This window comes from Carex rostrata, chromosome 11, assembly GCF_964058835.1.
Source record: "Carex rostrata chromosome 11, lpCarRost1.2, whole genome shotgun sequence".
Lineage (NCBI taxonomy): Eukaryota > Viridiplantae > Streptophyta > Magnoliopsida > Poales > Cyperaceae > Carex > Carex rostrata.
In genome coordinates, this window is record NC_135928.1 from 3,726,639 (window position 1) to 3,753,252 (window position 26,614).

Consider the following 26,614-nt stretch of genomic DNA (forward strand, 5'->3'; position numbering starts at 1 on the left):
TGAAATTGCAAAAACTAACTCGTTATGACTTAGACTAAAGTTATAATGCTATGACATTAGCTAGACTCTCTCGCTCTCTCTCTACACACACACACACACGTAGAGAGAGGGAGTATTGGAGTACACTAACGCGTAGCATATTAGCATTTTTCTATATATATAGAGAGAGAGAGAGAGCAAGGTTACCATACATTATAATGCATAGATATTTTTGTACATTAGACTATAAATCACCGGATTTAAGATCCAAACCATTCATCTTGCTCTCTATGTTAATATCTGTTTGAAGACCAAATTTTTATATTTTTTTTTTGAAATTTTTTACTATTATTTTAAATTTATTGAAAATCGTTATTTTTTATGATCCAGATCCATGTATGTTAATACAAGTTTTTATTTTATATACAAACTCTTCCTCTAGACAACCCAATTTAGTTGACCGACTAAAAGAAAAGAAAGAAAATGTTTAGTTGTAGCCTAGTGGTTAAAACCCTAGTTTTGAGAAAGGGGAGGTAGCACAATTGGCTAGGAAAATGTCATAGAGTTGTTACACCCAAAGGTCGAGAGTTCGATTCCCCCTCACGAACCTTGGTAGCTACTACCAAGTTTTCAAAAAAAAAAGACTAAAAGAAAAGAAAGATGAAGACTGTAAGTAGAGAGCTGCGGTTCTCTAGATATTTTACACTTGATTTTTTGAAAATTTTCAAGATTTAAATGGTTTTTTTTTTCTTCTACTGCCTTATTTCGGTTCAACCGAATAAACCAAAATTTAGTTCAGTTTGATCGGTTCGGTTTGATTCTATTTTTTAAAAACCAAAAATTTATTTAATTTAGTTATTTTACTTCGGTTTCAATCGAACCGACCGATTGAACACTGATGTGAAACATCTAACCTACTTATTCTATGTATCAGTGTTGTAAATGCGGCCGCATGACCCGTATATGCTTATGCAGTGATCTTCTGCATATAAAATCTCATACAATCAAGTTCGTGCAGTTTTGAATATACATGCACATATACAGTTCATGTGGACTTAAAAAAAGTCTAAAAAATATTTTGCGTTGGAGGAGACTAAAATCTATAACCTTTATAATATAATAAAGAGCACAAACTACTAGACTAAATAAGTCTTTAAATATAAATTAGTTTATTTTATCTATATTTCTTTAACAAAGCAGAGTAAAACTGCATATGTACTTCCATATAGTGTATTGAAAAAATCCTCACGGGCCAGACTCGATCCGGTCAAATCGGGGACCGGACCCAACCCGGATCGACCCTTGCTAGACCCCCGGACAGGACCGAACTAACCCTATGGTCGGGTCTAGCAAGGGTTCGGTCTGGTTTTTTCCACTGGACCCTCCAAATGCGACCCACCTAAACCCGAGACTCGCCTAGCCCCGACCCGAACCTAACTCGGACCCGGACCGAATCAAACCCGGACCTAACCAAAACAGCCTAAAATGTGTAGTTTCGGCCTATGTTCCTGAACAAAACAGGCTGTTTATGGCCGAAACAGTTGTTTCAGCCAGGAACAAAGGCCGAAACTGCACATTTTACTGCTATCTTTAAAAAAAAAAAACAGACCCAGACCCAACCCGCATCCGGCCTGTATCGACCTATGTCAATTTTGGACCAAGGGTCTAGCACGAATTTGGTCCAACTACCCCAAATAGGACCCGCCAGACTCGACTCGGACTAACCCGTAGACCCATCGGACTTGAGAACCGTGGGAACTGTGACTCGACCGGATCCGAACCAACCCTACCTAACCAAACCCGTTTTCAAATGACTTTTTCCACATACAATTTCATATATGCAGCCACATACCACATATGCAGTATGCAGTGGCCTTCCGCATACACGCATGAACAATACCGCATTTTATGTAAAGGAGGGATCCAGTTACACCCTTTTTTTGTGACACCGAATTACACTCTCCATTTTCAAAGTTTTCAAAGTCTAAACAGTCGATCCAAACCGTTCAACTTGTTGGATATGTTAAAATATGTTTGCATATCAAATTTTACATTTTTTGAAATTTTTTTACTATTTATTAAGTATTTAACAAAATCGCTATATTCAGACTGTTGAATTTTTGTACCCATCTTAATAAATAGTAAAAAAATTCAGAAAAATATAAAATTTGATCTGCAATCACATTTTAACATATTCAGTAAGTTGAACGGTTTGAATCGACTATTTGAACTTTATAAACACAGGTTATAATTCGCTTTCACCAAAAAAAATTGTAATCGGATCCAAATAATATTTCTTTCCGTCAAGAGCTTGCTTATAAACGATCGGGCCCCACTGACAGAACTTCTCCTCGTTTTAATTAACGAAACATACTTAGCGCTACTCCAAATCTCTCTTCCGATTATCAAGCAATCACATTCACCATCGCAGCTTTGCCTTCAAAGAAAGAATCGGTAAAAGAATTAAAATCTGAAGAATCAGCGTCAGTCGGGAGGTGAGTCTCTTTCGATTCAAGCGTTTTTTCGCCCAAAACGCGGCTAGTCGTTTTGGAAGATAGCGCAATAGATAGGTTTTTCAAACCATGATAGTAACAATGGATTATATCTTGCTTGCTTTTGTAGTAATTGTAATTTTTAAGATAGGTACATCTAAAACAAACAATAGGGGTGGCCTAGGGCATTGCCGGCCATCCCCTCGCTCCATCTCTGATCTCTGGTAGTAGCTCTTAACAGTCTAGTTTGTTCTCGTGGCAGTATCAAACTGGTATGGTAGATTAAATCAACACCATTAACCCTACAAAACCACAAATTAATGTTTAACATAGTCACATGAACATTCATTTCTCCTAATTTTGTTAAAAGACCCAAACCCATTTTATTCCATGATATGCATAGCTATAAACCATGAGGTGAGGATGTACTGATATCGGGAATAGTTATTTTTCTTGTGTTTTGTAGGGATATAGTCACATTATACTTGTCTTTTTTTGTAAGGAAATAAGCTCTATTTTGAGAATATTGAGGGGTATAAATGAATCCTCCCCTTGTAATTATGAGAAAGCTTTGCTCACCTGATTGTTTTATCCTCAGGAGCCGTTTAAAGCAGGGTATAAGCACTATTTTGAGAATTTTGAGGGGTATAAATGAATTAGCCCCTTATAAGTATGAGAAAGCTTAGCTCACCTGATTGTTTTCTCCTCAGGAGTCCTTTAAAACAGGTAGAAATGGAAGAAGCACAAGTTTCACAAATTGATGAATTACACACCCAACTGTCGACTAACAACAGCTCGCCACTCGTCAGCAAGCTGAAGAAGCTCCTCTATAGGCGTATGCTGATTGGCGTGAATGATGGCCGGTACTTCCTCGGGTTGTTTCATTGTATAGACAAGCAGGGTAATATAATACTGCAAGAGGCAGTGGAGTATAGAATCACATCAAAATCTGCTCCGGGCCCGGCAGATCAAAGATGCCTCGGACTTATTCTCATACCGTCTGCATGCCGGTCTTCATGCCATGTTGACTGCTCGATTGAAGAGAAGATGTCTCTCATGTCTCTTAGCTAGTTAGCTTGAAGGTAACACATAAGTTGTTTCAAATGCTCCGTTTTTTGGAGTTGTGTATTTTCCTTCTTTCCTCCCAATTATTTCTTATTGAGGCTAGATAATAGAGGTTGGACTCTTTGAAATAAGGTGTTGTATTTTCAATTTTCCTTTTTTTTCCTAAATGCAAACTACTAGAAAACCTAGCATGTTCTCTGTATGATTCTAGGTACAAGGCAGATAGTTTTTCATTTCATTTAATATTCCCAAACTTAGTAATCATCCATGTGTTAAATTGGCAGTTCAAATCAGGGTCAGTTCAGATCCATTGATTTCAGGACATTGGATCAAACTTTGATCTTAGGATATTCAGCTCGTTTCAGGTCGTGTTGTATGTGGCCAATTTATTGTTTTAGTGCAGGTCAAATTAAGGTTTCTGTCCCAGTTTAGGTCATTTTGGGTAACTGTATCAGTGAAATTAAGTAGGAGTTGTGATTGAGTGTCATCCTTTTTTCAAGGTCAGATGAGGCTATTTTGTTGGCCAGGCAATTCCGGTTTCAGGTCAGATCAGGTGCAGTCTTCCAGTCATGGATTGGTTAGTTTTGTGTTGCTCAGAGTTTGTGTGAGCTCAGCTTGTCATTTGATGCTTGCTTAATTCAACCCCATCCATTAGTTGTAAGTTCAAAAATCAAAATATAATGCTAGTACAGCAATGAGCAATAACCAGTTCAGAAGTACCAAGTCATCGACTGATTTGTATTTGGTTTTGTTAAGTTTGCGCAAAATACTTCAGACTGCTCCATCAAAGTAAATATTATCTTATTGTTAATTAGTATTCACAGGAACAGTTCATTTTTGATCTGACAGACCAGATATTGGAAGCACAGAGTTTCTGTTTCCTTTTCTTCTTTTATTTGTTAGTCTAAAGATTGGCAAGTTGACATGTACTCTTTCTTTTCCCCATCCATTAGTTTAATTTTTAAAAAAGAAGCGAAATATACTGCCAGTACAGCAATGAACAACAATCAGTTCAGAAGTTCAAGTCACTGACTGATTTGTAATGTTTTTGTTAAGTTTGCTCAAATTCACCAAACTGCTCCTATCAAAGTAAATATTGTCTGATTGTTAATTAGTATTCACAGAAGCAGTTCTTTGCTGATCTGACAGACCAGATATTCAAAGCACTGAGTTTCTGTTTCTTTTTCATATATGTTTTTAGGTTAGATGGTTAAGTGCCAACTAACATATTGCATGAAAGAGAAAATAAAGGTTTCAAATGCCAATGTAAGAGAATTATATTACATGGGTGGCAATAACATCCCAAAAGCACAATTTCTGTACCCTCCTAGATACTGGTATATATCCTGTTAGCAATCCTGTCGCCACTCAGTAACCTCCACGGCAGTTTCATCTACCAGCACACACCTTCCTTTTGTTAGTTGTGAGAAGATGCGACTATTCCTCTCTCGCCATATTGCTGAACATCCTGACATGATGGAGAATGTTTTTTACATTGGGAATTGGAGCTTTACTGTAGGCTAAAGATTGGCAATTTGGCATGTACTCTTTCTTTTCCCCGTCTTGATTGAGTGGCTGTTGTAAAATTTGAACTGAGATCTCAGCTGTTGAGTTTATTTTCATTACTTGACATCCTTCACATCAAGATGGGTCAGAATTCTGTGCAAGGAAAACTTATTCCAATGTTTTATGCGTGGTTCTCGTAAGATACAATGCCTAAAATTGTGCAACCGAAGCTCCTCTTTTAAGCATGCTATCAAGGAACTTTTTCTTGTAAAAGATGGAGATCACCTTTTAACTTTAATATCCATAAGAAATATTTTAACCGAATTTCGAACCAGCAATTTTCAACACAGGCCATTATCTTAATCTTAGCCAATAGACCAAGGTGGTTTCTCATCGTATCAAAGAACTTATTAGCGAATTCAAGCATGACTTTTTTTTATGATAAGATCAAAAGATGTTCTGACTTGAACCATGTAATTTTGCCTTTTCTATTAGTCTATTAGTAAACTAGCATAATGGGAATCACGATCCACTAAAGTTTGAAGTTCGTTCAAGTCTTTTTCATCTCCTTGCATATTCATTTTTCCTAATATTCAGAGAAGTAGAACCAAATCCGAGCTATTGAAAGTTTGAAACGATACAAGGTTTTGAATAATTAGATGTACTATCTAGATACATGTGTTTGCTCGCATATGTTTAGTAAGATATTAAAGAAAACCTAAACGAAATCGTCTCAGGATCCGTATCCTCCCAGGTACCTGACTCAACACAATTGAAACGGATGGCCCAGATTTACTCTCAGCTGGTACTTTCTCGGAATGACACTGGGGGCAGGGGCAGTATTATTTGTGCTTTGAGAGTCGTGCCATGTTAAAAAGAACAATTTTAGGCCGTCCAATTCAATTGTACTAGGTCCGGTAACCTGAGGGGATGTGAATCCAACGCACCCCTCGTGGAATCTTGAATACTTTTTAACCATGCCTTTGAACTCAACCATTTTAAACAATAACACTTCCAAATGAAATCAAACATTTAGAAAATTAAGCTTTACACGTCAAAGCAAAATCATTTCTACAGAAAAATAACTAACATTCCCGACAACTATTTTGCTATTTTGAACCGAGGAATGCTGTTTGTGCTTCACTAGATATGTATCGTAGCAATTAATTCTAACAATGATTTTGTTTTCAATTGAACTTATTGTAGTCTATTGTTTCTCGTAGCATTAATCCGGTTAAATTGACTTTATTTGCGATAAAAACATATACTGCAAACCACAAAATCTAGTATGAATTTTTTTCTGACGATATTTATCAGGTGTAAACTAAAATGAACCCTTAGTACATTATTGCATCATATGCCAGATGAACTTACAAAATTAAATTTCAAAACCGTCATGGAAAAAGCACCAGCTAGTACATCTCTACCATGTTCCATACTAGACAACAAAATTACAATACCAACAAACATAATCAACAAAAAATTCCAAGAACTAATACAGTTCTGTAAAAAGGATTCAAATATCAAAGTCCTGAGAACTTAAATGATAGAGGCCCTAAATTTATGTTCCATCCACAGTTATTATCCAATGCATCAGCTGTTTTCACAAGACGAACACTACAATAGACTGTCCCACTAGTAAGACTGGCACCAATTAATTTCAAATAAAAAAAAAAAAAAAAGACGAATCCAAAAGAACAAATATCAAAAATTAAAAATTGGTCAAGAAAGTTACCGACGAAAATGAAAAAGAAAAAAAGAAAACTACATAAAGACGCCGTGATGACAAGGTTAGGAGAGAGGCTTTTGTACAAGTTCTAATCCAAAAGACAGCCAAAATTACTAAATTTCGCCTTTTTCCTTCCGAAGGCACAAAATGGATTACCACAACTTGAGTTGGGGACCCAAAACCTAAAAGGTTCAAGCTGAAACTTCATTCCCCACCTGCGGCTCCATCTTTGGAGATGCTTCCTTTTCTATATCAGCTACTTCATTTTTCTTGTTAGATCCAGGATCAGGTGAGGCTTCCGCCACATCCTCTTTCATGGTTTCATTTTCAAGAACTCCGTTCGGGACAATCAATTTGTCTTCCGGTTCGACGGAAGACGATTCAGGCATCACAGAGTCATCTTCATTGGTTTCTTTGGTGGGGCCATTACCCAAAACAATGGTCTCCATGTCATCATCTAAGAGGGGAGTAACTTTGTCATTATGGTCAAGAACGACCTCATCAGAAGTATCTTCTTCCTCTTCGTCGTCTTCTTCTTTATCTTGTTCTTCCTTTTCAATCTGTGTGGGGGCATCATCAGCTGTGTTGTCAGAAGGGGAAGTGAGGGAGCTTGCCCCCCGGTCATCCTCAAATGCAAACCAGTTTGAGTTTGTGAATAAAGAACCACTGTTGCCATTCAAAATGAAAAGAAGAAAACCATCAACATTGAGAAATATATAATATTTTATAGTTAAAGAAAGAACCAAACGGGAATGTCAAGCAACAATTTTTCCATTTTTATTTCACTTTCATGATCTCTTTTTCTTAAGCTCATTTTGCAGCAGAGTTAATATGGTTATTTCGCAGTACAAAATAATTTCTATTTGAAAAAATTTCACACGCAACCCTGCAAAAACTATTGAGATATCTACATTACATAAAATTGTCTAATTGCCCCTCAATTCTGGCTCACTTAATGCAAAGAAATATTAAAATGAGTTGGACAACAATGGGGCCATCAGGCATCTTTTGCAGGGATGTACCATTTGTGTTTTGCTGTGGTATGCATGATACTAATGAACTTGCAGGGGCATAAATGAAAAACTGAAAGCAGGAACAAAAAAAGAGCCCCGATTAATTTTGTTTATCATTATTTTTCTTCACAATTGACAGGGTTAATTTAAGAAAGGATAATAGACCTGTCATTATCATCACTCAGACGGAGTGAGGATATCACCACCTCTGCTGATTCATCATCAAAATATACATCCTGATAAAAATTAAAAAAATAAAATTGATAATAAGATGCGAAATTTTATACTGCCTACAAAGCCCAAGCCAAAATTGATACTAAACCAGTACCATCCTTCCCACAACAGTAATGAGTACTTCAATAAATGCCAGATATAAGTTATGTGTTGCGGGAATGGCTTATACTGGTACTTCTATTGGCATCGGATTATGTACAAGTTCCAATTGTAACCTTGATACTAGTCAACCAAACATGGTTAATACTCACACATTGGAATTGGTCAGGGCATCTTCAACTGTAACATTCATGTTAGAACCAACCTACTTGAGCCAATATTATTTTGATCGATTTTAGTTTGCATTGAGAAACATGCCAAAGAGAACAAAAACTAATATCTTATCCCAAAAACAAAACAAATTTGATACACTTGCAATCTTGTGTCATTCGGTCAAATGTCAGAAACTTCCTCAAGAGAACACAACTCAACCTATTGCCACCTCCACAATTCGCCATTTTAAAAAAAAAAAGTAGAAGAAAGTGAAGGAGAATTAATAGAAAAGAAGAACAAAGAAACAAACCTCGTCATCTCTATCAAGTGACCCCTGTCCCTGGAAGAATCAACCAAACCACATGTTACACAGGCATAAACTTAACCCGATGACACTAAAAACAAATGATAATTCTAAACAAAAAATGCAGATATTGGTTCCGACAAAAGCCTTGATTAAAAGCAAGTTCAACGCTCCTTTGGGTACAAATGGCTTCATGCTTGGGTTCCATTAGTAGAGAAGTTAAAGCAAAATAAGGTAACACAAGAAAGTAAAATAGGATGAAAAGAAGAGACCTCTTCAATGTCATCATTGGAATAGATGCCATAGCGGAAGGCCTGGCTGAGGTTGTTAGCAAGAGCCGCTACATCATAGTCACGATCCCGCATGTCCTCCTCATCGCTATCTCTCCCAGCATTATGCAATGATGTTGGTCGTCTGACAAAAGGAATATTAAAAACTAAGAAAGGTACTAGGTTGAACTTGAATCGTCACATGACAAGATATTGCATGTATCTTAATAGCGTGTAAACTTTACTTCCCCAATTTCTTAAGAAAGTAAAGGGCAAAAACCACTTCAAAGAATCTGTGCATGATACGGAGAAATTCTATCAATAGGATAGCTCTTGCTTTGCCAACACATACCACACATTGAGTTCCCATGTCAGTATTTTGGGAAAAGGTCAAGGGTCTTTTGTTGGGAATATAACAGTCATTTGACAAATCAAGTACATAAAGATAAATAACTCTTCATGTTTTTTAAAACTAAATGCATAAAATAAGCTTCATGCCTCGTCAATGTTTAAAGAGTCTTTTGAGGTTTCTAGGATTCAGTTGCTAACTTCAAATACAAACAATTATAAGGTGCAATAAGATTTCAGGGAAGACTATATTGTAAGTGTCCTCAAGTTATACAAAACAAAACCATAATATATTGGAAAAGAAGAAACTCACCCACAAGCCCACTGATAAACATTTTCTAGTTCATTCTTCTTTAACAAAACATTAGTCAGCCATTCTGACCACTCACTGTTCTCCTGTTCAGCCAAAATCAGAACAAATAAGCACTCTAAATAGTCTCACTTGAGCTCTTTTAAATAAAAAGGGAAAAGAGAAGGCAAACCTGTAAATGGTTCTGAATAGTACTGTTGCTATTGAATAACTGGACAAGCTTGTTTGCAATTCTTGTCATGTGACCAGTATTACCTATCTTTGGAAGTACTTTTCCCTCCGTCGGTATTGTAGGCTACACAAATAATCATTTTAAATTTTAAAAAAGAAAAATATATTTAATTGTAATATGATATTTAGAAATTTAGGAGAAAGATCAGACGTGGTTTCCTATAAAATGTTAACAGCAAAAATTTTATGAACCTATTGAACTGCAGGCACAAAGCTTTCAATTATTTTTTCTTTTCAAATATGAGAAAAATCACCCATAAACTCAGTTCTCCTGTAGTTGTGCAGCAAATAGAAAATGAGGATAGTTCAGGTATCAAAGTAGGAATAATTGCACATGGCATACAAATTTTGCATGCTTCATTGTTAAGTTCCGTAAAGACAATATGGTGTGCACCTTTTGGGCAACTGCTTTTTACAGAAAAATACATCAAACCAGTCCTGTATATAAACGTTTGCATTTAAGAGCCAGAAAAAAATCTATAACCTTTGAAGGGTCAGTTGAGAGAGTAGGATTCTTCTCTGAATTAAGAATTTTGTCAACAAGTTTACAGTCAACTAAGACATGGTCAATGAGTAGGCTCTTGTTGCTCTCTAAGCATGACACCAGGATGTTCTCTACATGGTGGTGTAGGAAATTGTTGAACGGGTACCTGCATTTTTAACAGCTAATCAGTAAATGAACAAATTAATGATAAACAAACAAGTAAACTAGTGTTTGACTTATTTAATGAAAAGGATTCATAAAGTGGAGAGAGGTGGTGGTGGTAGAAGTAGATGGAACAAAACCAATCAATATTTCTTACTCAAAAAATAAATCGATGACCCGTTTAATTGCTCCCTGATGAACAAGTTCCTTTTCAGCTGATTCACTACCGATTGTCAACAAAACCGATATGAACTCAACAACCTGATAAAGAAACATTTCATTTAAACCAAATAGGAAGCAAACATTGAAAACAACAAAAGAACATTTCATATGGTCCTGAAAAGACATCAATAGCATCTCATACATAATCCCCTGCCATACCCAGTATTATCATGAATATACACTAGTGCACATTAAGATTTTTTTCTCATTAGGGAAGATACAAAATTTTTGAGGTTTGTGAAGGAACATAAAATTTCTTCAGAAACAACTAGTTCAAAACTTGTATGCTTACTTTCAAACGGTGTTTTCCGAAGGGTGGTTGGAGGTGGCCATATGTTGTAGGCAAGGTGCTTTCATTCGAAGAGATCTCCAGTAACTTCAACAAGTCTCCTGAAAATCCAGAAAGCATTTAAAAGTATCAAGTAGCAGCAGAGCCAACTGGTAATTTTCTAGCCATTTCAGTTGAATGCAAAAAAAAAATTGTTGCACTCATCTTTTTCTGTTTTCATATTAAAAAAATATTGATATCTTTTATTTTATGATAACCTTCAAGTACACGGTTGACTTTGTCAGTTCAGTGCCACTCTGCTGGCTCTTTACCCGAAAATATTTAATGTTCAGATACTAATTGCAAACAAAATAGAAGCTCGAGTTAATTTGCAAATTAAGAGGCCAATTACAAAATAAAATATACCTAGACTACTGAGCATCCCATCAACAGTCTCAGGGCTTGCAGTAACAACTGTACCATGAGAAAGGTTGCTTCTATATGCCTGGTAAGAGGCCGAGGCGAGCCTCTTAGGATCTAGCAATGATATGCAAACCGACAGTGAGTGTACCAGAACCGATTTAGGTCTGGACTCTTCAAGAGCGTGGTGAAACAATCTCCCCACAAAACTGAAAAAAAGTTAGCATATGAAAAATCAGACACAGAACTCAAAAAAGTACAAACAGGAAGATATTATCATCGAAAACAATAGATTTGATCTGAAAAATCTTTTAAGATTAAAAAAATCTCAATCAAGCATCCTCCCTAGAAATATACCTTGGACTGGAAATACCGACATTAGAGTAGCTGCTAAAATTTGGTTTATCTTTTGGTTGCAAATAAAATTCTTGCACATATCAAAAGTAAAAGAAATATACCTTGGACTGGAAATCTTGGATGCAAGAGCTGGAGGCGCATAGCGGGTTATTGCACAGAGTATCTCTGCTGCATTAGCATGCACTTCAGGAGATTCCTATTTATTAGATGCATTTAAAAAAAATAAGAATTGATTGGAGAACAGCAGAAGCATTCATCTCTGTACAGGTACCGGGCAACAAAGTCCTTGGGAAAGAATCAGGTAAAAAATATGTATACTGACCAGCATCAAATAGGCATTCCTGGGCCTTACAGTCCAGTACAAGGCAATTACAATGGATGCTGTACCCTTACCTGATCCATGACGGAATTGAGATACCAACATACAAGTAGGCATCGGGACCTATATAATAGCAACCTAAGAGGGAATCCATACATATGAAATGGATTTGTGGGCTTTTTAAGGAGCAAATATCAAGTACTCGACGTTTTAATAAGGATCTACTTGCCCAAAAGAACTCACAACCATGAGCACTTGGTGTTAGAAAAACATGACGATCTTTACCTTAATTCAGTCACCCGAACATACTAAATCACCTTCAATATTGGGTCCAGGAACATAGTTCTCTCTTAAACGAGATGAAGCCGAGACAATCAATTTTACAATCAAATTTATACAATATTGAGAGACTAAAACAATGTTCCCTTCAGTCAGATATTAAAAAAAACAACCCCTCTTAAGCAGATAACACAAAAATTAGACAAAATTGAATAATATGTAAACGGAGCATTATGTTTTTAATAAAGAGATAGAGAGAGAGATAAGACCATACCGAAGAGCTGAACTTTTCAACAATCAAGTCAAGCACGTTGGTATCTTCTAACCATATCATTGTTTCAGAAGAGCCAGTGTACATAGTCTCATCAGCACCAATTAATCTAAGCAATACCTGTTTCCAAAAAATGTCAGAAATCACATGAAATATAAGAAAAAAGTATAAAAACCTATACATTGTCCATAAATTGGAGAAAAGGCTTTATATTGTTAACATTTGCAAAAGGCCCCACACTTGGAGAAAACAACGAGGCAAGGACAATGCAAGTAGAAGGATACATGTCCCTACAATGTTGCCATCAGAACCAAAAAATTCCTAAAAGACAAACCTAAATTTATTTATAATGCTTTTAGATAAGAAAAAAAAAGATTCAGATTCATTTTACAAAAATCTATGTCATTAATCCTATATCATTGTGATACTAAAGCAAAAAGCCTTGCTTCGGCATACAGGAAAGGACTATTTTAAATTTGTTCAAACTATATTGGAATTTCAAGACAACACAAAATTCTTTAATAATTCCTTAATGAGGTCTCTGATGCAAACTTGCAATACCTTTGCTTGCCTTGAAATTACACCCTCCAACATATTTTACAACTACCACTAAAATTCATGTGTCATCTGCAAATCACACTCAACAATAGAACCTAAGTCACTGGTCAAGTCAAATCTGCTATGTCTGTAGACATTTTATGATCCTTAGCAGCTAAACTAAATTACTTTGAATAGGATCGATTATATTTGAATATGCACTTAGATATAATTTTTCCATTACAACGAGTCTAAAAGCTGAGTTTAGTTTGCAGTTTGAAAATTTGATGGAAATTTAGCTGCAAGCATTACAGGTGATGGGTGTTATTTTGCATAGCACAGTACAATATTAACTAAAAGATTCTAAAAAGCTTACCTCCATCATGGATGTAATACCAATGAGGTCAACAAGCTGTGTTATTATCTCTTGATGTCCCTAAACAAAGGAAGAATGTAATTAGCTTCACATCAAGATTGTGTGTTCAAGTACAAACTAATATTAATTCACATATTCACTTCAGAAAATGCTTTCACTGTGAGTGATATATTTTGGTTAAATGTGTTATTATTTCAGATGAATACCTGAACATAGTTCATAAGAGGGGTTGCCTTGCGGATCATCAAGCATATGACCACCTGGCACCAGAAGAAAGGAAGACTGAAGTAAAAACTATGACCTAAACATCACGAGGCCAATCAAATAAGAATCACGAGGCCAATCAAATAAGATATGTATTACCTTACTGAAATAACCAGACAATAGAGCGCTGTGTGTATGGTCAGGCTTCAAAAAGGAGAATAACAAATCCATCAGCTGCAAACAGATCCACGAAAGGAGGGTTAGCCAGAATTATTTCAATCCCGTGAATGAAGAGTTAGAATTTAATGAAATAAAAGTAACAATTTCATGATGAACCTGCAAACAATCCATTACAGAAAGAGATATACTTCATTTGCCCTCTTAAAACATAAAACATGCCCCACCCCTCACCTGTCTTTCTAATAATATGAAAATCATTCTGTAAGGGATTGTTTTGAGAGGTATGAAGCATTTTTCTTTACTTGTGTAAATATTTATGCAAACTCCGTGTTTTGCATAGTTGTATCTCATATTTTGACATTTGCGTTGGCATACAGGAAGTCAGCCCTAAAGACAATGATGATCAATACAAAAAATTTAACCTCTTCATCCTCTACTAAGGTTCTCAGAATGATATCAATCTCGCAGGTGAATATCTCACAAGCTATGAAAGGGAACCTGCATGACAGAGGAAAAAATTATGCATATTATACCTCAACGGGAACTGTAAAATCTAATTAAATCAAATTAAATGGCCAGCTGGCGGAGAGTACTTGAAAGATTGCTTCTTCTCAGCATCTTCAGGTGATTCTTCTACAATGTATCTAAGTAGCTTCTCTACTTGTGCTCTATCTCTCAAACTGCATGATAAAAAAATATAACATGACAAAAAAGATCAACCAGCATGATTTGCATAATGCCTGTTAATGTAGCTATTTTCGATAGAGTTATACAGTGTTGTGTCTTAACAAGCTTCTTTTTGTATTCCCTAAAGATATGTCAATAGTTAGCACGAAGGAAGCCATGCTGTATAAATTGTACATGATCCAATCAGATAGCCTGGGTAAAGAATATTCAAATGCTGACAATTTATCAATAATGATAATTAAACTTTTTTTTAAGTAAAAAACTACCATAAGCTAAATGGAACATAAGGATTAAGCGCAAACTTTCAAACTAGCAGTTACAAAAGGATCATATACACAAAAACATAAAGTTAAGGGTACAAAGGTCACAGGCAGTTTATCATTTTTGTACAGTAACTCGTACAGTACTCGTTACTCACGACCTAAGAAAATGTGCTGTGCTCTTTTTCAAATGAAGCAAATAAAACCACGTGAATTTGGCTAATTAAGTTTTGTATTGTACACAAACACAGACACAACCACAGGGGTGGGGATGAGAGAGACGGAGAGAGAGGCAGTACAAGTTGATAAGACGGGTGTTCAGAGCTTTGCATTCTTGAATAACGTCATCTTCATCAAGAAGTTCTTCGAGTGTAAAGCTTTCCTTGTCTAATATACTATCCACCTGTAACACATGACAATAAACCCACTGTTTCAATGTGCAAAAAGCAAAGAGTAGGTTTTATGATCAAATCTCCTTTGACTATGATAACCAACTGCCAGCCCCCTTGGAAGAAACTCTGTTATGGATTATGGAGAGGACATTTAAGCCATCATTTTTCATTATGGGGATAAAATCTTGCAATTCATCTGAAGTAGCAAGCAAAAGCAATGGTAATAATCAGATTTCTCTTGTCAGTGAGCTCGCATGCTACCATGCTTATATATGAAGGAAAACAATTCTTCTCTAGTGGTCAAATGAGTAAGAGATTTCTCATATTGACCCTTTCTCAACATAAAACATCTAGCTTTTAGCCCCGGGCCAAAGTTTATGGCTGTAAAATAGGTTCCATATGTTTGATCAAAACAAGTTAAAGATCACATATAAGGCTTTCTGATTTTATTTACATGGGAACAGATACACCAAGCCAGATAGAAAAAATAACTCGAATGGAAGCACAGTAGCCTGGTGTCTCTCTCAATTCACTTTCAACCCACAAACAGGTAACTATTCAATATGTTGTAATAGGGCGGTGCTATAAGTTTTAACACCGATGACATCAACTAAAGATGAAACCCCCCCCAAAAAAAACAACTAGTTACTTCAGAAAAAAATTAAGATTACTAATATTCACAGCGAAGTACATGCTTATGCTAGTCAAGCGTATCAAAAAAAATTAAACATCTAGCCTGACAGAGAAAAAAAAATCAAAAGTTGCTAGAGTGTAATAGCTCGAGAACTTACTGGCGAGGCCGTCGATAACCCAGTCATACGCCAGAACATCTTGCCAGAAATCGCAAATCAAGCGAGCAAAATCCCCAAATTTTAGAACTTCAACCTAAAATCCGCTCCTACACGGATCTAGGGTTCGACTGTTGCACGACTGTGACAAGGCACCAGCTCTAAGCAAAACCCTAGAACGAGCTTTCTCTTCAGAGATCCAACGCGGCCTCGAATGGATCAGAGAGAGGGTGGAGGCGGGGTTGGGTTGGAGTACACGAGTCGAGAAAAAGGAGGTTTTTTCCCTTTTATTTTATTTTCTTTTTTTGGTTTTGGTGGTCGGGGCAATTTAATAGAGCTAAAGATTACTATAGGGCTATGAATTAATCACCTCCGTTTGTTATTTTTACAGGAGAGGATTATTATCGTCTCCAGTGGTGGACCTCTTCCATCGCACCAAATCGAACCGTTCGTTTGATTTGACGGTCCACGATGAAATTTCATGAAAATCGACTCTTCTACCAATTTCATGCCTGGCCGACATCCCCTCTTTTGTCTTTTTCTTTCATACGAAATTCTTCCAATTTTATTAATTAAAACAAAATTCGTTCAAAATTTATTTTCTTTTTAGCTCACTCTACAGTATAAATTTCAAACTCTTTTCTCTTCCAACTTCATCGAATACACCATCATAAAAGTTTAGACTTTAAAATTGAATTCAGTAAAATAAGGAGATAGTCACAATAAAAGTTTTTAAGAATTAAAGAAAAAATTTATTTAAAAAAAAAATAAAAATAAGAGGAAAGAGAACTCGGACTCTTTGAACCGGGTGTCACGTGTGAGGTCCAGCACTCGAAACGATAATTGTACGGCCGAGGAATTTGAATAGAGTTAATCCTAGCCTTTCAATTAAATGAACGGACCGATTTGGTTGGCTGGGATCCAGTGCCGTAAAGGATAATTATCTTACTGGAGATTTTCTCGGGAGAAACCTTTTTATAAACAACTGGCCACCAAATTATCTACAATTCAACACTAATAAAATATGGTTTAACTAATTTTTATTTTATATTTATAGATATATTGCGTAGGCATAACTAGAGATTTATATATTGTCTACGGGCCTAAATGCAAAAGGGCCCGACAAAGACAAAAAATAGTATTTTCGTAAGGTCTAATGATGAACTCAATTCTAATTAGTTTTAAATGAGAAATTCAAATAATTAAATGTTTCTGTACATAAATTTTTGAAAATTTTAAAATAATTTAGTATAAAGTCAAGCGGTCAAAATTAAAAACTTTATAAATTAATTTTAATACATTTATTTTTCAACGTTTTTTACCACTTGACTCCATACAAAATTAGTTCAAAAAATTTAAATTTGTATATATATGCATCGCTCATAAGGTAGAGTTTTAACAGTTTGAATTCGTTGTTTAAAACCAATCCGATAGCTTTTAGAGTTAAAATCACAGAGAAAATTAGTGAATTCAAGAACACCCTAGTTTTACTTGTTCTCGTATCTACTTCATCTTTTTTGTGCAAAGTCCTATACAGTTGACTGACATCATATGTTACAAGGCTATTTAAAAGGATATGATTATTATCACATGTGTATATATATATAGAGTGCGGCTAAATTGTTGCCGGTAACATTTCAGTCAAGTGCTGCCGGGGTTATATTTAATTATGTGATATTCAAACAACAAATTCAAACCGTTAGATGTTTAATCTATATTAAAATCTACTTGGAGACCAAATTTTACATTTTTTGAAATTTTTTTTACAATTTATTAAGCTGGTTTGAAAACCGCTATTTTCAGTAAATTTCTGCAGCATTGAAAACAGCGGTTTTCAAACCAACTCAATAAATAGTAAAAAAATTCCAAAAAATGTAAAACTCGGTCTCCAAGTAGATTTTAATATAGATTGAACATCTAACTGTTTGAATTTGTTATTTGAACATTACATAATAAAATATAGCTCCGGTAGCACTTGACTGAAATGCTGCCAGTAGCAATTTAGCTACAGTCTAAAAAAAAAACTGAGCTTCAGCCTCGCAGTCTAGGAAGAAAGAAGCTACCTACCAATCCGTCAAACGAGAACCTCACAACCATGCTTTACCGGTTAAGTAGACTACATATATATTACCTTTGAAATTAAGACTGGTAATAAAAGGTACAATCAACCAACGGCCACTTAGTTAAGTAGATTATGTTTTCTTCTCCAATTTTTACAATTTGTAGTAACACTTGAGCTTGCCAAATCTGATGATATGAAAAGAAACCATGCTAAACAGTAGGAATCTGAGGTCGGTTTATTTGTGGTGCTTTCAATGTGGTCATGCTTGTATAAATTAATTTTTTTTTTATGTGGTGCTTGCAATGTGATTGTGCTTGCATGAATCATGTTCTCTTACGTTGGGGATTAAGATCTGCTTTGTCTATTCATACAGGGGCGGACCCACTGTAGCACAGGGGGGTTAGCTGCCTCCCGCTGGATTTTCAAAAATAGTGCTAAAAATCTGTTTTTCGGACCTCTGCCTCTCTCTGGAATTCAAATTGCCCCCTATAGTCCATTCTGGAATTCTAATAGACGGAACGGAGCCAAAATAAACTATGAGCGAAACAAATTAGCGGAGCCCAAATAGCGAAAATCAGTTGAACCAAAATTCCCTATAAATGTTGAATTGTTGATTTTTTTCAATTAATTTAGGATTTTTATTATATTAATTGGTATTTTTTTTTGTTATGTTGAATTGTACCTGATAAGCTATTTGCATCCGATTATTGCCCCGCCTTGACAAAAATCCTACGTCCGCCCCTGTATTCATATCAATGCTTTATTTGAAATTTCTGAAATCATGTTGAGCGGTAGTTGAAACGAAATTTTTACATCTATAACCGATAAATTATTATAGACACCGCTGGTATAAAAGACTGGATTCGGCATTCATAATTAACCCATCATAATAATCCATAGTATGAATTCCATAGCATACCTTCCTTCAAACCCCCACTCCCCTCCAACAACATCTCCTTCATCCCTCGTAACAATTTTTTCCCTTTTTTTATATTATATATATACGAGGAGGGTTCAAATGCACCATCATTTTGGTGCTCCAATATCCTCCGCATGGACTACATCATTTATCTCTATTTTCAAAGTCCGAACCGTTCAACACGGTCTTCATAATAAAATATGCTTGGAAACCAAATTTTATATTTTTTAAAATTTTTTTACTATTTTTTAAGATAGACACAAATCATTTTTTTAAGGAGATTCTAGACTATCTGATAAAGTCATATTGTACCTATCTAAAAAAACAGTAAAAAAATTCTAAAAAATATAAAATTTGGTCTCCAAGCATATTTTATTATGAAGATCATGTTGAACGGTTCGGATCGACTGTTTGGACTTTGAAAATAAAGATAAAATACATGAAGTATATTGAAGCACCAAAATAATGATGCATTTGAACCCTCCACTCTCTCTCTATATATATAGATATATATACATATATATTATTTTTTTGTGAAGAATTATTTGTCCCCTATGTTCAGGTCAGCAAAGGTTTGATCCGAGCGAAAGCTTTTGTGCCAGACTTCCTACGATGACCAAAAGAAGGTGATTTTCTTCCGTAATTTACCGTCACTAATTGATGCATGTAAATTCTCACTTAGAATATTATCCATGTTACTTGCCCTACATTTCTGTTACTGATGATGAAAATAAATAAATCCTCCCAAAGTGAAAGATTTACTACCAGTTTTACACCAACCATGCATCTTTATCTTCCCCCTTCTACCTTTGACATACCACCGTCTGATATTTATATATAGATATTATTCCACAGTTGCCTATATACCACTTGCACAATGTTCTTATCCACAGCTGTCATGATGTTCAAAATAATTATTTACCTTGCTACTTGCTAAAATTATATTTCCCAAACTACAACACTGTCTACTTCCAACTTATTTGTGTTTTCCATAAAAAAGAAGATGGTGCCCAGTATTCACATATTCATAATATACTTACCAGTTACCATCTCAATCCCCGGGCATGAATTTACAGAAACGAAGAGATACATAGGGAACATACTTGTTGAAATCCTCTGTTTTTCTTCAGTCTAATGTATCAAATTTACACAGAGAAAAAATATTGAAGGATACATAGCAAACATACTTATTGAAATCTCTACTACTGACATGGCCTCCTGTAATTTGTATCACCGATTAATAGCCTCCTAATACAACTACCTGAATTGAAAATTACATGATTTGTCAATCGCACTCCAAAACCTAAGAAGGCTCCGGCAAACTTAAAACTCCCCTACTTCCTTTGTATCTTACACTGCATAGCATTTAGATGTTACTGAACCACATCCAAACATACTTGTAAGAGTCAGGACTTACATGGTTGATTGATATCAGTATTGAAATTCTAACCTCTACACGGTTCATTCGCCTTGGTTGGGTGCACAGACCTGAACTTCTTAAAAGCAGCTGGAGAAGATAGTTTAGAAGGATTGTAGAATGCTTGTGTAGAACTATTATCTGATACATACAACACAAGAGAGATCAAGCAGGCAATGTACTATCAACTATTGAAAAACTGAACAGAGGCTTCAGTTGGCTGGAATTGTACAGAGCCTATCCCAAATAGTCAGGCACTAGTAGTAAGAATCAGCAAGCATTTCACAGTCAAGTAAAAAAGGATTGATGCCCTCATGCCATCACAAGGCAACACAGAAATTACTCAAAGAAAAATAGAGATTCGCCAATTTACCGAAAATTTGTTTCCAATCACAACTAGGGTGAGTGTTGGTCGATACCCGAGTCCTCCCACCTCGCTTTCAGCCAGTCCCCCTGTCCTAAAGCACAAACACCTAGAGAGAGAGCGTTGAGCAGTGCTCGATAGAGAGAGAATGGGAGTGCGGGCGGCGGTAGAGAGAGAGGGAGCGAGGGTTTGGATTTGGGCAGTGATCAGCGAGTGAAAGAGCGGGAGAGAGAATCGTCGGGTTTGGATTTTGGCGAGTGAGAGAGAGGGAGATGAGTAGGGTTACGATTTTGGCGAGTGAGAGGGAAATGAAAATTTAGGGGTTCGTAGCTTAGAGATAAGATTTTCGATTAGGAGCAAAAATTGAAATAATTTGGAGGGAAATGAAAATTGCTCAGGTCTGATAACCGCCGAATTTGGCGAAGATCAAAATTACGAAGAGGGATCTGAAGTTCGAGACCCACCGTTAGTGTCGGGATTTTCGTCCAAATGAAAATGATGGTGGTTTATGATCAAAGAGATCTGATGTGGCATGAAATTGTACAACATCAAAGGGTAATTTTCTTCACGATTTATCTTTGACTTCTTATTTTTTATATTTTTTATACAAAAAACTTACTATCAAATTACGAGTGAAATTAGGGTGTTCTTAAATCTTAAGTTGACTAAGTTTTTTTTGTGTAAACTCAATTCTAAAATCCATCATATTGATTTTAAATAACAAATCCGAAATATCGAGACTCATTTCCTTTCCGAGTGATGTGTCTACATACAAAAAATTTAAACTTTCAAATTAATTAAGTATAAAATCAAGTGGTCAAAATTAAAAAATTTATAAAAAAAATTAATGCATTTATTTTTTTAACGTTTTTTTTTACCACTTGACTCTATTCAAAATCAATTCAAAAGTTTAAAAGTTTTGTATGTAGGTGCATCATTCGTAAGACAAATGGGTTTCAACGTTCAGATTTGTCATTTGAAGTCAAACTAATAAATTTAGAGTTGAGTTCGCAAAGAGATTTGATGAACTTAAAAATCTAGACCGTGCAAATTAAAACTCATATCAAGATGGAATATCCAAACGTTGTAACTAGAATCAAAATTATAAAACTACTTTATGACAATAAAAATTATTCAAAATAAAATTCACATCCATAATTTAAGCGCATAAGTTTTTCTTTTATCTTGAGATGTGACAATAATGAAATTTATTGTGTATTTCATATTTAAATTCTTTGGAAGCACCAATTTTTTTAAAAAAATTATTAGACTAAACTTATCGTATATCAAATTTGAAGACCAATCAACCATTCCCCCGTAAGATATGCAGTGCATTGTTGTCCATCTTAGTTTGACATTTGATATCTTGTATAAAAAACGTGCTGCCGTATAAAAAATAAAATTGATTAATCAAATAAGCATTTTATCAAATCTAATTTGATTTCAAGATTGGTCACTGTGATCAGTCGAGCGATATGAAAAAAAATTACGGTTCAGCTCTATCGATCTTCAAATTGAGAACAAAATGAATTATACTGTGATTTTACTTAGTTACTGTTAAATGGAAAAGTTTGTGACTTTAAACTGTGATTTTACTTAGTTATTTTTAATTTGGCAAAGTAGAGAAAAGGGAAAGGAAAATAGTAAAGTAATTATAATAAAAAGGAATAACTCATAATTAAAGTGAAAAAAAACTATACCTTTTTTATCTTGAAATAAAATTACGGTTCAAGTTTATCGATTTTCAAATAAAAGACAAAATTAATTATAATTTTTACTATAAATTTGTCATACAAACGATCCAAGTGATATATAATATTTTGTGCATTATTTATTTTTTGTTTATTGATATTAAATATACTTCTTCTTTTTAAACTCTCTAATTATTTCAAAAAATATATAACTACGAAATAATTAAATGAATGTATCAAATTCAACGAATCGACCACCCATCACCAACGCTACGATCCAACGTGGAGTGTCAATATTTCATCAACTTAATGGATAGTTATATGAACATAAAATTTGATTAAACTCTGTTACAATAAAATGAATGCAATACTCTTTAATTTGAACGTTTCAGATTGACAAGCACACGACATATTTATGTGCGCCTTCGTGACCTCACAAAACTATAGTTTATGACTCTTTATCATGTATGCATGAACTCTAGTTTTGTGAGTCAGTGAAGACACACGTAAATAAATCATCCGTTGGTCGATCCGAACCGCTGAAATCAAAGAGCATTCCATGTATTGACTCGTAGCAAAGTTTGATCAAAATTTATTTTCATTTATCTATCCATCCACTTAATGGAATATTTAAACATCGAAGGGCTACAAAAACTTCTTGTTGGATCGAAACTTAGTCGTAATCAGACTTTATATTTTTTTTCGGTTTTGGTTGTCTTTAATTTTTCCCTTGATCATTTCAAAATAAATTTTGAATTGTTTCATTACAGTTCGACCGTCGATTACTCTGTGAAAATGAACGGTCCACAAATATTAGCACATGTTGAAGGAACAAATAATTATGAATTTCTACAAAATGACAATTATAAGTATGATCGGCCATAAAAGCTATAAAAAAATTCGAAAATATATTTTTATATATTTTTCATATCGTCCATTTTCAATTTCCTATTCTAGATGCGGGCGATTTATGTCCAAACTGCATGAAAAACGTTGTTTGATCGTAATACTTTTTTTTTTTGCTCGTTTTTGTCCTGAAATCTCTCAAATTCTCTGAAGCCGCAAAATCACTAAAATCCTCCTAAATGAATGTGAAACATACATAAAAAAACTAAAATATTTTTGTTTTTGTTTCTTTTTTTGATTTCTCATTAAATAATGAGTATCATTCTATTACTGTTTATTAAAAACAAGATATGTATTGTACATTTTGAATAATTTATAGAAAACTCTCTAAACATTTCTCTTAAAAAGGGTAAATTCTTGAAATAATGATGCAATTATGTGAGTAAATTCTTCCGACAACGAAGATGTGTTACTATTGCAGATTAGTCCTCAAAGATGTTCAATATACATATAAAGCAATATGCAAGTTTAATATTACTAATCAAGTTCAAAGATGTTCATTACAGACCGACTATTCCTTATAACCACTTGTCGGTGTAGGTCTTACAAATATTTCGTCAACTTGATGAATAGGTAAATAAAAAAAAAAAATTCATCAACTATGATTTATTAATCTTTAGAAAAGAAAACATAGACCTAAATAAACACAAAATATAAAACAATTAACTAGGATTTATTAATCTTTAAAAAAATAATTTCCGCAAAAGATATATTAGAAAGCTTTTAACTAGGTAGATGGTCCTTTCATCTTAATCTCTGTAATCATATCCTTTCGTTATTTACCACGGTAGGTTTTTAGGGGAATTTCATGTATACCCCTCCAAAACCTCAAAATTATGTATTTGCCCCTCTAGAGTTCATAACATCGAAATTATCTTTTTAAATTAAAAAAACTCACAAATTTATCTAATTTATTGACTTTTCTATTAATACGTATTTTAAATTTATAAATTACCCATTTTATTCTTTATTATAAAAATAAAAATAAAACTTCCCTCCTTTCTCTCTCTTTTAAAAGCGCCAGACTGACAAAAATTAATTTTCTCAATACGAAAAATTGACTAGCTTTTATGCAATTTGGTAATCTATTTCATTCATTATTTCTTTTTTTTCTAAATTCAAGAATTCTACTTATAGGTGGTTCTCTTCTATTCTTAGTTTTGGCAGCCCCAATGGTCTTGGTAGAGTAAAAATTTTCTATTGTATTTTGCATTGTGAAATTGAGCAATTTACATGAGACTAATCGGTACATTTTACTGTTTGACCAAATGCACAGTTGATTACTCTTCTAATTCGTCCTTTTGATTTTTTCAAATTAGAAAAGTTTGTGTCATATATATACTATCTGGTTTTCATTGAAGGAAGTGATAATAGCAAGAAAAATACTAGAAAAAAATTAAAATTCTATGCTATCTGTTGTTTCAACATAAAATAAGAATAGCTAGCAAGAGAGAGATTTGAATGATCTTGTATTTTCGTATTGCATTTACAATCTCTGTACATGGATTAATATAGCAATCAATTACATAGTCAAACAATGGCCAACCTAAAACTAATTTATGTTCCAATTCCATTTTTTTTTTTTTTTTGCGGAGAAAAGCCCTTAGGCACTATTACATTCAATAGCATTATTAGCATACTGGTATTAAGAAATACAAACATACAGCCACAGAAATCCCTCGTACCAGTATTCAAACACACAGCTATGTAAATCCCTAATAACTGAGTTATGCTTTTCATTTAAAAATTGGGTATGAGAACCCTTTGAAGATCCATTCTCTCGTGACGATATATTAACATGTATTTGTCACTATCATCATGATTTAGGTTGTTAACATATCTCTTCGCAATAATTGACGATTCGTTATTTAGTTGTAAGATATCTAAAATGACAATGATTATATTTCATATTTTGTTTACAATGTGATCTGGAGGATATATTGCCTAGCTCTCTTTTTCTTGTTCAACAGGCCTATAGCTTTTAGGGTATGTTTAGTTGCAATTTTAAAATAGCAAGAATAGTGAAATTGATATTTGTTCCAACATTTTGTGATAATAGCTTGTTTTGATAAGACAAATAAATTTAATTCTCTATTCTTGCTATTTTTGCTATTCTAACACGATCAAACACCAAATAGTTTGTTCTTAAAAATAGCTTATTCTCAATCCAACCAGACATACCCTTAGATCAGAACCGTTCAATATGAGTTTGCACGAAATTTAAAATGAACTTGCTCTTTATATTAAGTAGGTTCGAATTATCTTTTTACTCAGTTGGAACTCATTATATCCCAACCATCATGGACAGATTTAAGTTCAACAAATAAAAATCAATTGACTCTTATTTTTTATTTTTTTTATTTATGTAAAATATTATTGATATTGTAAATTGACTTTTAATATGTATTTGACTCTAATAGTTTGAAAATTTGACTCCGCTTCTAAATGTAATATCGAAATATTCACTCCACGATTTAGAGGAGTTGTACTGAGAATATGTCTATAATACGGTGAAACTATTTCTACCTTTTGAGGCTGATAAGCATCCAAACACAGTGCAAGGCATAGGTGGATGTAGTAACAGTATATGGGGTCAATTGATCCCTATTTTTTTTTTTTCTATTTTTTGTGTTTATATTTAATTTTCTATATAGTTTAGAAGAAAATGATATGAATACTGTAAATTGATTCTCATTCGCAATATTTTTTTTTATATAATTGATCTCATTCATGTTTAACCTTCATAGTTCGAAAGTCTGATTCTGCCCCTAATGCAAGGTGTATATAGATGATAGAGATTCAGAAAGAATTGTTTGTTAAACGTTTATACCGGTAAGAAAAATAAAAAGAGGTGGGTGAAGGAGGATTGGAATATAGTCCTTATAAAATACTCAATGGTAGTCTTGAAATTATGCAAGTTAAAATTTCTCCTGTATGTTCAAGGACAATTTATAAAGTGTCAATTTTTCTGAAATTTATCAATCAAAATATCTCTCTTCTAAAATTATTAACAAAATATTATTGTGATATTTAAAAATTCTCATGTCTGTTCAGAAAAAATTTATAAAGTGTCAATTTTTCTGAAATCTATCAATCAAAATATCTCCCTTCTAAAACTATTAACAAAATATTATTGTGAGCCCTAATTTTCCCCTACTTTCCTTTCCCTCTCACTTTCTTCCAATCCCTTATTTCTCCTTACCTCTCTCCTTCCTCAACAACATATACAATAGAAAATTAATAAATAAATGATAAAAAATCGTGATACAATTGCACAATCAAAGAAAAAAATATGCATGCATCAAAATAGACATGGA

At 34.2% G+C, this 26,614-nt stretch overlaps 2 protein-coding genes across 3 annotated transcripts; one reads left to right on the plus strand and one right to left on the minus strand.

Moving 5' to 3' along the window:
* Positions 1–2,330: 2,330 nt before the first annotated feature.
* On the plus strand, positions 2,331–3,720 carry LOC144562319 (Small nuclear ribonucleoprotein family protein). Its single transcript, XM_078311519.1, has 2 exons — positions 2,331–2,474; positions 3,182–3,720. The coding sequence occupies exon 2, from the start codon at positions 3,204–3,206 to the stop codon at positions 3,540–3,542; it is 339 nt and encodes a 112-aa protein (XP_078167645.1). The 5' UTR covers positions 2,331–2,474; positions 3,182–3,203; the 3' UTR covers positions 3,543–3,720.
* A 2,830-nt stretch (positions 3,721–6,550) lies between these two features.
* On the minus strand, positions 6,551–16,262 carry LOC144561490 (uncharacterized). 2 transcript variants are annotated; one of them, XM_078310457.1, is made up of 20 exons: positions 15,942–16,238; positions 15,058–15,161; positions 14,585–14,690; positions 14,405–14,491; positions 14,234–14,309; positions 13,791–13,865; positions 13,634–13,687; positions 13,428–13,487; positions 12,518–12,634; positions 11,747–11,841; positions 11,295–11,497; positions 10,893–10,990; positions 10,536–10,639; positions 10,217–10,382; positions 9,674–9,796; positions 9,505–9,587; positions 8,847–8,988; positions 8,581–8,610; positions 7,950–8,020; positions 6,551–7,437 (listed from the first exon to the last, which is right to left on the minus strand). In XM_078310457.1, exons 6-20 carry the CDS (start codon positions 13,860–13,862, stop codon positions 6,963–6,965), a joined length of 1,893 nt encoding a protein of 630 aa, XP_078166583.1. In that variant the 5' UTR covers positions 13,863–13,865; positions 14,234–14,309; positions 14,405–14,491; positions 14,585–14,690; positions 15,058–15,161; positions 15,942–16,238; the 3' UTR covers positions 6,551–6,962. The 2 variants fall into 2 exon arrangements, with proteins under 2 accessions (XP_078166583.1, XP_078166582.1); XM_078310456.1 differs by lacking the exon at positions 14,585–14,690 and having other exon boundaries at positions 15,942–16,262.
* Between the last annotated feature and the right edge of the window lie 10,352 nt (positions 16,263–26,614).

What these genes read in the sequence shown, in the direction of transcription:
- LOC144562319 (XM_078311519.1), top strand. Translation starts at nt 3,204, where the DNA reads ATGGAAGAAGCACAAGTTTCACAAATTGATGAATTACACACCCAACTG.
- LOC144561490 (XM_078310456.1), bottom strand. Translation starts at nt 15,980, where the DNA reads ATGTTCTGGCGTATGACTGGGTTATCGACGGCCTCGCCA. An exon ending in GAGAAGAAGCAATCTTTCAA is followed by an intron (nt 14,310 to 14,404) that starts GTACTCTCCGCC and finishes TCTGTCATGCAG; the next exon opens with GTTCCCTTTCATAGCTTGTG. An exon ending in GTATTACATCCATGATGGAG is followed by an intron (nt 12,635 to 13,427) that starts GTAAGCTTTTTA and finishes TTTTGGAAACAG; the next exon opens with GTATTGCTTAGATTAATTGG.